General features: G+C 37.2%; 1 protein-coding gene across 1 annotated transcript in view; it reads right to left on the bottom strand.

The window, feature by feature from the left end:
* Positions 1-12,469, bottom strand: part of LOC145769307 (uncharacterized) — a 56,850-nt gene extending 44,381 nt beyond the window's left edge. Inside the window, exons 1-2 of the mRNA XM_082580900.1 lie at positions 12,345-12,469; positions 11,015-11,130 (exon numbers count right to left, since the gene is read on the bottom strand). Coding sequence (XP_082437026.1) covers positions 11,015-11,108 — 94 coding nt within the window. The 5' untranslated portion in view covers positions 11,109-11,130; positions 12,345-12,469. The remainder of the gene's footprint in view (positions 1-11,014; positions 11,131-12,344) is intronic.
* Positions 12,470-12,874: the final 405 nt, after the last annotated feature.

Genomic DNA, 12,874 nt, shown 5'->3' with positions numbered 1-12,874 from the left:
AGCATGACAAAGAATGGCCTCACGGCCCACAGACCGAGCTGATTAGAAGTCGAAAGTTGTCACAACTTCCCAAAAAAGAATCAGCTTTTGAAAGAAGTAGAACTATTGACACAAAATAGAAGTGAATAGAGCCAGTTTTAAATTCAGCTTACCAATAATCCTTTCTTGAAGTCACACCTCTGTTTTCATAACACGAACATTTAGACTGTTTCGAAAACCCGAAACCTTTGGACTGTTTCTAAAACCCGAATATTGGCGTATAGTCCCTCACACAAAAAGTACCGTTCATTATGCTCATGTAGATAAGCTGAAGAATTGCAATGTGACGTAAGCGATAATCTACATTTACAGTATTCTGACGTTTCGTCATTTGTCAATTTAAGGATATTTTGTGGCAAGTCGAGTCTACATTGATAAACAGTTTGTACACCCCTATTTTTGGAAACAGGTTGCAAAGCCGAGTAGTGAGAACCCTGGTTTGACGTTCAAAAGGACGCCGGTTCGACACCGTTCAAGAGCATGTGGTTGTGTCATTGGCAAGACACAGGCGTGCCATCGATTGCGGAGTGGCGCTGCCTCTTCGATTATTCTCTCATTATAATCAATAGTGCGCTGTTCTAGAGGGAAATGCCTATGGCTCTTCTTGGGGTTATGGCCTGTACACTTAAACATATTATTGGAAAACAATTCATATTTTAATAGAGTGAGAAATTACGACATAAAAAGTATTTTATGAAAGAAAATTTCATTTAACGTTTCATAACAGATGAGATCTATGATGCAAATCAATTCGTCCCGCTATCGCGACCTTTTAGGATATTATAAAAATAACCATTGCTCTGTGCTGATTTGTTTAGATTTAAAGTTTACTTTGTCGCCGTTTTGTACCGATTAAATACGTTTTCGAAGGTAGATTTAAACAAGAAAATGCTTCCTGAACTGTGATATAATCTTGTATTAAACTTCGTATCCGGCATTAGCAAAGGCAGGAATGAGATGGTAGACATGATTGAGAGTACCTAGAGCATGACGTCATGTTTTGTATGAACGCAATGCAACGTTATGTTGAATAAACGTCATGATCAGGCTGTGGAACACTGAGTAACTGTCAAAACTCGAAGAACATTAATAAAATAATCTTCCGCCTTAGGTCATGCCTTCGTAACGATTCAGGTTCTTAGCAAAAAGACGATAAAACGCTTTCTTTGTTGTAAGAGCCTTATCGCTGGTTTAAATCTTTCGATGTTGTGAAGTACGACAAAGCTTTGAAAACGTCAACGTCACGCTTGGATGAGCTCCAATTAGCGTTGGCAGTCTTCACCAGACAGGGTCATTAATTCTCTAAACGGCTGGAAGTCACAGTCAAACCTTCCGGTACTCTCAGAGTGATAGCCCGTCAAAATACCTCCCAATACATGAGATCAGCTATCAATACCTCAAAGTTCAGCTGGATTGTAGAGTCGGAAACACGATTAGCTTACCAGGAAAATAAAAATCTGTTATCACCAAATCAATGTGTCAAATGAGCTTGTTAAGACTTAAGCTTACTTGACCAAAACCACTTCTAGTTTTGTTTTTGTTGTGTTTTTTCTCAGCCCAAAAATATCAAGTAATTCTTTAGAAAGGCAGATCAAAAGCTCAAAGCTGGCATATGGGCTGACTCATAGTTAAAGAATTCGGGATAATATTAACAGAGTATTGTTAGGTAAAAAATGTAATGAAAGTAGTCGTCTAGCTTCTTTCTTAGCATAAATCGAACTTTAAGTCTCTGTTAATTTTTTAAAGTGTGACATGGCAGATTTTGAGTCATTGTGACAAGTAGAGATTCTATGTTGTATACAAACAGTGGTAATGATCTCCACGGAAAAGAAAGGCGACATGTTGATCGGGAAACCGATTCAAGTGATGGCACAGACATAGCCTAAAATGGAAAGTATCTGCTTAACCAAGAAAGTGCTGTAAAAGTGTCATTATATCGTCACACAATCTGTACTTAAAGTGTACTGTATGAGCAATTTCGTACAAAAATACCACCACTTAATTAAGTGCCAATATACTTGCTGTAACCGGTTTGTCCTTAAAAATAGCGATTCCTTTACGGCAGCCAGCAGCCACAAAACAATTTCAAACACAAAAATTGAATTTTGTAAACGCTGAAAGTGATTTTCGTTCATGTTTGAAACCTTAATGCGATTATAGTGGATTTTGCCATGACCATGCGGGAAATTCATAGAGAAAAGGCCCTTTCAAAAAGCATTTGAACTCAAGAATTTTGTACACTTTTGGCCTCCATAAAAAGATGGGTCGTTGATTTTCACTTTTGATAATTGCGTTCAACATTGCAGAAAACATAAACATAAGTCGGTGAGTTCTCAGTTGAAAAAGCCGTATCATCGTTGAGCAGAATTGTGCGTGATGTGGAAAAACGCAATTCGAAAAGACTCGGAGACTCCGAGAGCTTTTGTATGGAGGGTAGGGATTTCACTTTGTGATACCACAGACACATAACACTGAGTGACGTGACTCTGTTTTAGGTGTTTCTGGTACATCATTTATATACTGAGCAAAACTACTTTTATCAGCAGCCACTGGTTGAAAGGAACGGTAGACTGCACCGGATTTGGCTGATGGGACCACAAGCAGCGTACCGAGCGTGTGCCGACTGCAAGACTGTCAACTTATCCACTTGTTCAATTGTTGGTGGTAAGGTTGGTTCTCCTGTAGGTCATTACAGGTGATTTTGTTTCTGTTTTACACCCAACATTGGAGCAACTGTGAGTGTGACTGTGTGCTTTTACTGCATATTTTCAACGTCCAATCCGTCAAAAAAAATAAAGGACTGTACGCTATGCAGTAATAAAAAGTGTTACGTATTTCATTTACAAAAACGACAAGAAGGCCAACCTTTCTATTGAAACCACAAAATCTTTGCAAGCATTCATCAACAGATCTCACTTGAATGAAAAATGAGCACTCTCCTACGTAAGTGATTAACTAAAGTAAAGACACTGTTATTGAAGTATATTTATTTTAGATTTCAATGAAAGTGGAAAGCAACTTGATCAATTGAGTTTCTCGAACGGACTGAAAGCGTATCACCTGACTAGAAGGTAACTCAAGTTCGAATGACGTCACTATCTTGAAATTCAATTCATCTTCAATAAATGGGCAAATGTGCAAAGAAAAGTGAACTCAAGTTAATGTCCTTAGACGTCAGATCGACAGTGCAAAAAGGAAATTATTGCCAGCAAACCCATTGTGGTCTCGGACAATCCGTGAGCCTCAAATATTGGTATATCCATACGTCACAGGGGAGGAAATGTCATTGATCTTCAGCGCTCAAACCAGAAAAGTCAGTAAGCTGACTTTAATCTTCCAAAAGTAAGAAATGCATCAATAGTGCTTTGATTGGCTTACTTGCCAAACATTCTCACAGTCCTGGTTTATTGGAGATTTGTTACGGTGGAGAGCAAGCTGCTTCAAAAATACAGGAATTTCTTTGTTGTTCTCTTTTTTATATATAATCTTACATTAAAGCCAAGATTTCACGCAAATGGAAGTGATTTGTATTTAACTTTCTTTGTTTGCCATACTTCTTTTTGTCTTCATAACTCATTCACCAAACGATCTTGCAAAAGTTCAGACAAGAAAATAATTTCAACAAGTGAAAACAACAAAATCAGCAACCTCTCAAACACTTTTGTTTTCACTTGTTGAACCCATGAAAACCAGTTTGCATCCTTTGTGGATCATTCTCTTGCTTCATGGGCGAATTCGCTAGATGTTTGTAGGCACAAACTCCTCTTTTCCTTACAAGAAAGTAAATTGTTGGTGCTTTACGAGCCTATCCAATTGTTAGAGATTATTGCTGTGAATGAAATTTATATCTTACTAGGAAGTAGATGCACTTCTTCCAAAATCAGAAAAGAACGAACAAAATAACTTTACACATTGTCGTCTTACAAAGTCATAGGATGTGAATCTCTAAGCAATTTGACTAAATCATTTTTAAACGATCATGAATGTGAAAGTAATCTCAAAGGAACTTCTTTCCTCGTCTCAGCGTCACCATATCTTACTCGCTTGATTACGGCTATTTCTGTATGCTCTTACCGTGGCAATCATCACTTGATTCATTCTCAAAGCTCATTGCATTTTAAACGAACGTTCAGCAACGTAAATATGGCGATACTCAGAACGTTTTAAAAATCTCGTTCGTGATCTCTCAGTGGCTTGGTGGATGTTCTAGTCCAAGTGACTAAATCTGATAAATAACGTCTGTAGACGTTGAATCGGATTTTCTAGGCTGGACAACGAAGGTTACAGCTTCATCAATCATACTCGCTTTCGATCTTTCATCAAGGCTCAAACTTGAATGCTTGTTTGAGCTTCTCACGACAACTTATCACAGACGTAAAGATCTTCGTTCCTTGATGACATCATTCTGGAGTCTCGAACCTATTGGACCAAAGCGTTTATTTTTGTACTGAAATATAACGTTCCAATACCGTTACGCCTAAAAACTGCAACTGAATGAAAAGTCCACTTTATGGGATGGTCTGGATGCTTATCAGTTGCGTGCGTTGAGTAAGTGACAATGACAACTGCTGGATTTGACCATCGCACTGCCGCATATTGTGGAAATGATAAAATCGAGCACTGTTTATTTTATTTATACATTCACTACAGTTCAGTTGGTGCAACGCACAAAATCCTTCAGCTTCACTACCTACTTCTATATGGGGATGTAAAATAAGGTGGCAAAATATACCAGAGTACAAGCCGACAACCCTCCGATATTATTCTCTTTTGTCAAGCTTTGCTCCTTCCCAATGTTAAAAATAACTTTATGTCTTTGTGCAAATTCATAATGTCCACCTCAGTGATTGTGGACAATTTCCAGCAAGCAAAGCAGACCAGTTTTACATTCATTCAATGTGGACAGACGTTTTATTTATTTTTGGTCGTAACCAGACTTACGCCCGGTGATTGAAGATTTAGATTAATTGGACCTGAAGACAAGCAAGCCAATCTTGAAGGACACTGAAGATTAAAAGAAGCAAACGAAGATAAAGACCTGAGACTTTGAAGTAAGTTAAAGTTGCCGTTATGGCCCTACGCAGTCCGCATTGTGATTAGATTATGCCATGAGTACCTAATACCTCTGAGCATCCGCAACTTTGCATCGCAGAACGGGACGTCCATGAATAATAGATCTGTGCTGAAGACAGAATTTGATGAACTGAAAACACGCTTGGTTGTAAAATTGTCTAGACTTGTAAACGCAAAGTACAGCCAAAGACTTTACATTTAATTCAGTTGTTTTATACATTGAAACAATGTCAAGCTTGGCGCGTTTGCTTACATAACGTTTCATCCCGTTCGACAAACGGATACGTAATCTTTGAAAGCGTTCGAACAATGCTTTGTGTGGTAACAACGGGTGTATACCAAAATTTTCTTATTCTTTCGCTATCAAATTATAAATGAACGAAAACGGTTGAACAGAAAGCAAATATGCATAGTCTGCCCTCCGCTCAGTCGAGTTCGGTATTTCAATACGTCTATGCAACGTGAAAAGACACAATAAAAAACTGAAAAGTGCTGGAACAGCAAGATTGTTCATCGGTGTAATTTTTTCCCAGGAAAGCTATAACTTGTAAGACGAAAGCAAACATGGCAGATGCACTTCCAGCGAAAACAAATAACTGTTGAACGGTAGGAAACAAGTACTTGAACGCCGAGAAGTGAGAAAAACATATTGAAAAACAGCAGGAATCTAAATGCCAGACCAAAGCAAGCCGAAAAGCAATTTAAATTGTTCTAACTTGCTGCCAAATGCGGAAATGGCTCTCACCATAATCATTGAAGCTTGTCTAAACTATTTTTGAAGCTAGGCGAGGCACACGCCTCATGCGTGCGACGGTTTGGTTTCACAAACTAAAAATTCAGCCAAAAGCTTTAAATCAGCCCTTTTCAGGTAAACTTGAATTGTCACGTACCACAAGCCCTATCTCTGTCCAAAGCGATGACGGGTCTTTTCAGCTAAAGTTTGTCAAGTGATGACGGTTTGTCGTGTTCAAGATGCAACTTCTTATCTTCTGTTATGTCCACACAAAGATTGACAAGTTGTTGAGATAAATGTGACAACGACTACATCTCTTTTAAAACCTTCTTTACATACTGTATCAGGGCTACCGGAAATCAGCAATAGCCCATAGCCAATCAGAAATCGGGAAATGAATGAATCCAAATTGTTAACATGTTATAAGAAATCGTCTTCTGTTCCTCATAGCAAACGGTAATTTTTGTATTGGAGAATAACACAAATACTATAAAGTTATGCTGCAAAGTAGGAGATGATCGTTTGTAATCCCTGCATAGTGCATATTAGCTTACAAAGAAAAGAAGACGCTTATTATGAAATAGTAAAACTACTTCTAGGTTTCATTTCAATTCAATTGGAAGCAGTATGTTTTTGTTATGGTTTTGTTCAGGTTTGAACAGCTTTTCAAAAAGTACAACAAAATTCCTTCTAACAATCCAAACCAGTTGGAACTATTTGAGTTGAAATTTCAAGTAGCCTACTTTGGAGCCGTTGAACGCAATCTAGCCGAGAGAGGATTCAAATTGATACACGATTTTATAAACAGTCTTTTCCGGACAAAAGTGAGGAACAGAAAGATGAAAACCCCATACTTAAACGCGCCATAACATCCGCAGCTTAACAGGAGACTCAGGGGGTAAATTTGGGCCCGGGTCCGGAATCTTTGAAGGGGTTCGAAAGCTGGAAGAATACCTTGTATTCTCAGATACTATATTATTTTAAAAGTGTCTTGTTTTCGGGTGCCAGGCCTCTTATTAGTCCCGGCCACAAATTAGTCTCCCAACACTGCATGACATCAAGATATTATATCATGCAGAACAGGTTTCAGATAAAATGGATAAATCTCTTGCAAACCTGAGAGTAAATACCTTCGCAGCGTATGCAAGTTAATTTTCTCGTTGGGTACCCAAGTGGACTGGGCCACGTTGAGAAGACATTAGTCAGTGAATTAATCAAGCCAGTATGAGAATAGTTTGGCAGGGTTACGCATTTAAAAACCGAACGGTAAACAATCTCATTTTGGCGTTGCTTCACTATTTGGCCTAGCTGATGCTCAAACAACAAAACCTCCCACATGAACCCGATTTCAATAAAAACAGCTGAAACAATATCTGCTGATTAGAATGTCAATCTCAGCGTTGGGATCACAATGTAGTTTAAAAACCATCTACAAATTGGATAAGCCAGGCAACCAAATTAGACTTTATATGTCCTGTTAATAGGGTGTCTGAAAATTTTGATACACCTACAGTAAAACAACAAAGTAGTGTACTTCAGCTTTAACGTAGAGTTACTCTCTTATGAACAATCCCAAAAAGAAAAAAGAAAAAGTTTTGATGAAAAATGATTTGAAAATTGTTGAGAACTGTGCCTGAGCGCAGGTCCGCTTGATCAGTCTGGCTTAATGTCTGCAGTTGCTGTCATCAGTTACGTAATTTCACCAGTGGCCTGGAATTTCTCTGTTCATTTCTTCTGAATAGATTGATGGCCCTGCTGGGAATTCGTTGGGAAAGAAATACGTTTCCCACCGATTGCATACATGCTCATGGCAAGGCTACTTTCTATACAGCATCCATAACGCCGGAAAAGGCGGAAAATTCACTTTACAACTTTGACAGAGAGACCTTTGTTGAACCATGAGCAGATGAATCAAGCAACGCCACGGCATTTAACATAACATACACAAAAAAACTGGAGATTGTAAACGGTTGGGCTATCCACCCTCCCAGCCCTTGTGAAACAAATCATTTTTGACAATCGCTAGCAATTTGTAGTTTATTTTTGTAGTTTGTGTTATATAACATGCCCTTGCTTAGTTTTATCTGCTTAAAATTCACGTTGTTTTGCATATATTGAATGTCACAATGTGCTAGTGAAGGTGTAGAAATTTGTTGCCATGTGCTGTTTTTTCTTTACTTACAAAATTGAAAATTTGCATGTTATTTTACCGTTTCAAAACGATAAAACGTTTACGTTTGTCCAGAGTAGACTCACATTTGACCGGGGCAAAGAAGTGTTGGTTGAGTACCCGGCATTTTTAGTGCGTTGTCTCAAACTCAGTTACATAGGAAAGAAGATTAAAGAGATACGCCAAAATAAACAAAACCTTTTGTCGGTGTCATGTAAGCAACAAACCAGCAAAACGATAATGTTTGTTGTAAAAATGTGGCAGGAAATCAGGGTGTAACTCAATGCTTGATCCGCGGTATTCCATTTGTCCCACAAAAGTAGCACATTAACCATTACTGTCTAAAATTACCTTTTGAATAGGTTTTAATGGCCGTGTGATGATACGATCCCGTTTGTCGAAAAGACTAAATCATGTTTACTGATCCGAAAAATACCCAAAACCAAATGTCTTTTTATTTTTTAAACATCTATTTTGAGATTTTGCTGGGAATTGCTTACATACCAGTGTAGATATTTAGTACCGTTTGAAGACTTCTCCACAAAACTTGAAGATAAGTGTCTAATTTCATGAGGTCGGAAAGAATGATACCACTGCATATCTGCTGCCAACATTCTTGTCCCCATGAACAGAACCTTTTTCAGAAGTGGTGAAAATGTATTTTTTTAAAAAGCATTTGTTTAGTTGCAAAAGTGCGGAAAAGGAGCAAAGTTCGCTGGATTTCAAACGTCCCCAGACAGAAAAATCTGTCATTTTTACATTGATTTAATGTCTGCAGACGATGAACCAATGTAAAAATGACAGATTTTGCTGTCTGGGTCAAAGGTTGGGTTTGTAATTTGCTAAGCTCTTACTTGTGGACACCTTTCAATTTTATTTTTTAGGTATGAAACTCTGCAGGACGATTAATTGAAGCTCTGATTTTGCAAACTTTACAAACTGTATAAATACAATGGAACGGACGTTGATGTCTCTCAACCTCTGTTGTGGTTTCTCGGTGTTATTAAGGATGAAAAGTTATACAAGCATCCTTCATCTAGGATACAACCGAACGATTAAACATAATAAGTAACTAAATCAGACTGTCATGTTCGGAAACTTGTATAATTTATTGATAAAGCTTTCACCGTAAAGGCGACATCTTCAGCATCTGGAAAAGCAAAAGCAAACTGTGCCAAGTTTTCTGACTGTCAGTGAATATGTTTGAAGTAAGATAATGCGTTGTATGCCATTTTCTGGACGTCACAGCCATAGAATAACGCAAGGTATGATATACTATACAGTTATTGCTTTCAGCACAAAAATTGAACATCAACGCAATCTTAGCCCTGAGGATCAGAAGTAGGTTATCGTTAAAAATACGTAAATTAATGTTCTGCCAACATTAAATTTCTTTATATTTATCATTAAACGTTAAAGAAAACGTATCTAATTCATATCATAGGCAAGTAACTTTCCCAAGTGAATGGCCAAAGTCTACCTCCCTAAGGACTAAGGTAAAGCCAAAGCTTACAAGTTTAAGTGGCCATTACCAGCAATGGTAAAGTAATTGGTTCAAATCACGTTGAATTTACTTATACAAACGTAGTTTCAACAAAATTCCTGCCTACGGTAACTAGTTCAAGCTGGGTTATAATATAACCATAAGTACATTCTGCGATAAAAATACCATACGGAATAATACAGTATTGTAGGCTATTCAAGTTAAAATTGGTTCCACAAGTTTAGATCACCGTAAAGACCACACAACTGGTTTTTAATTTTGTAAATGTAAACAGCAAGTGTGAAGCACTAAAATACATAATCACTCAGTTTCAACGCAATTACAGAGCTTTGGCCGCATTTTTGCTTCGATAACATCTCGAGAGAGCAATTAGTCACATTAGAAGTCTGTAAACGGCCGACACAGGGCACTCAGTGTACGTACTGATCAACGATCGATTAACGCGGAGATCAAAATTTATATTCAAGTCAAATTACAAGTCGTGAAGTATCCAGTTGCTCGGGAAAAATGTCAAGAACGGGAGCGACCGTTTAACGAGATTTTTGAGAACTTTCGGTGTCGGAATCGTAAACTAATTAAATTATTATGCACCAAGGCAAAGCGGAAACCTGGATAGAAGTGGTCAAAAGCGCCAGACAGCGCCTAAATAGGCAAACTTTACACATACTCGTTGCGGTCAGCGCGTCATCCTCACGACAGCCAAGATAAAACAACCAATACAAACACTAGCCTCTCATCAGTGCTTCAACTACAAGCTAAAAAAATTTTTTAGTTTTACAATCAAGAAATTTCAATCACCATAACAAAAGCAATTTGTGCGACTCGTGAACGAATATAATCGCATAAAGCGTCGATATGGAACGAGCTCTGCCTCAAGACGCATTAACTTTGCTCTGTAAAACACAATTATGAAATATTTTCTCAGTATTCCCGTTATTTTATGCCTAGCTTAATCCAAATGAAACTAAAAATTCTGTTCTATAAAACCAATACAACTCTTCGATTGGAAAAATACGACGGAAATAAAGTGTTTGTTGAATGCAGGGATTTTAGATTAGGAAATGTAAAGCCACATTCGCTTTTGGGTTATCTACTTTATTAGAAAGGTGATTATTTTTTTCTGATTTACAGAAATTAGTAGTCTCCAGACTATATAGAAGTATTAAAGTAAGTTTTCAAGTCATTTGAAGTTTTGTGTTGATAGTAAGCTTGAACGTGGAGTAAAAAAGGTGATTGAGCATTGACCTTTATGTTGGCAAAAGCAGAGTTTGACATCCCGTGATTTGATGTCCCTAGTCGAATGTAATAGCGTATTGCTTTTCAACTGTTCATATTGTACCTACATCACATTTCAAGCCTTGATAATAACGGCAAAGCTAATAAGCTATTAAAGCTGCAACGCATAATAAAACTTCACCATAACAGCATGATTACTTTGCTACATTAGTGCATTAAAACAAGCAGCGAAAACTACAAGCATTTCGTGACTGATTACCTTTGATCGAAAATGTTTCATCATCTCCAGCCACTTGTGTTAAAACTTGACTCATAACTAGCACACAGACGATTGTAACTTTCACCAAGGACATTTTTCCACCTCTTTTCCCGTTCCTGGCAAACATTGACATAGACAAATAAATTTAGTAGACACTGTATGTTATACAACCAAAACACCTATTTCACCATCTTAAACCAATAAATCACATCAATTGAAAATTCAGCCAGCCATTGAGGACGACAACTCCACCTAAAATTTGAATAATTTTTTAAGTTGTCATAGTGTCATGTATTACGAAGGGTAAAATCAACATTCCCAAGTGAATCAACACATCCTGCTAAGAATCTGTCTGGACGGCTGCTTTCACCCACATGTATGGGAACCCTAATATGACATCACTGACTAATAAAAAACGTGTAGCAGACAACTGTGAAATTGAGAGAAGACATAGATAATTAAGAGGAATGGGCATGTTTTCCTTTTGTGGTCCCAAAACAGGGACAAAAAGGTACTCACAATTCGTCATATGCTACCCAGCCTAGTGCAAAAGGCTGACAAATGCAGGATTTACTTGCAAACAGCCTCGTCAGACCGGCACCCAGCAGAAGAGACAGACAGAGGTTCTGTTTTAGTTCGTGTTTTTGCAATTAGTGTTTAAAGTGTTCTTAATTAACACAAATAATGTATTTCCAAAATGAATTTCAAATCATGTGTTCAATGTTTAAAGCAACAGCTATTCAATTTGTAAACTCTGAAATAAAAAATCTCTTCTCCGAAGTGAGTTATTACGGAAAGCAAACAACTTTCTTGTCTGTAAAATAAATTTTTCAACAACTGTTAATAAATCAACATGGATCCAACGCTTTTGCTGTGAACTCGTGACTGTTGACATTTTGTACGAAAGAATTCAAGGTTGTTTCCTAAACTTTGACAAGTTTTATAAACAAACGTTGAATAACATGCTGCTGGGATAGACTCTTTTAGAGTGACTATAAAAACTGCATTTTACCACAACCCCCAATTTTAAAGGGTGTGTCTATATTTCACTGCCTCACTGGTATACGAGTTAGGCTATAGACTACACTTAACTTTGAGTAAACAGATCAAAAAGAAATTGACACAATTAATGTATATTAGACCCAAATAATCAAAAAAAGGCATTTGAGGATTTTAGTGACGTCAATCTTCGTTGGTTATCTATGCACAAGTCCTTGGTCAATGAAATAATGAGTAAAATAGTCAGATAAATAAGTATCAATGCGAAATACAAATCATCACGATTGGGTGTTGGTAATCAACCCAAGGGTTGCTTATAATTGCCACTTACCGAATGTTGTGATGTGCAGCCAAACGCAAAGGTCAGGCAAATAATCCGAAGTGAAACGTTTTTACCCTTGTGTGTTACTGGGAGTTACAAGAAAAACAGTCATTAAATTAAATATGACCTAAACTGAAAAACATAGCAATTATTAGAACATGTTCTAGTTTTGATATTATGCTGCGATTTACCTTTCTTTTTAAGGTCTTAGCTCAGTCTAAGTCTAACCCAAATCTTGTTTTTTAAGGAAAGAAAAAAAAAACTGAAGGAAGGAAAAAATCTTATTCTTATTGACTTTCAAAATATTGCCAGCTACAACCTTTGTAGCAAGTTTTGACAAAAGAAAATGTAAGTGAGATCTTTCAAAAATGATGATCCAGGTAACAAAAACAATCTTTTTACGTCGACTTAATGTTTACAAATGTTGCGAAAAGTAATTGCTTCATCAGCTGAAAACATTCTTGTATCAACAACAATGATAACAATAAAAAGAATTGCACCTTTATATCGTAATCACATGTTATGGTGTTCAAATTATG

This window comes from Aplidium turbinatum, chromosome 4 (assembly GCF_918807975.1).
Source record: "Aplidium turbinatum chromosome 4, kaAplTurb1.1, whole genome shotgun sequence".
NCBI lineage: Eukaryota > Metazoa > Chordata > Ascidiacea > Aplousobranchia > Polyclinidae > Aplidium > Aplidium turbinatum.
This window is presented reverse-complemented; position numbering and strand designations above follow the sequence as displayed.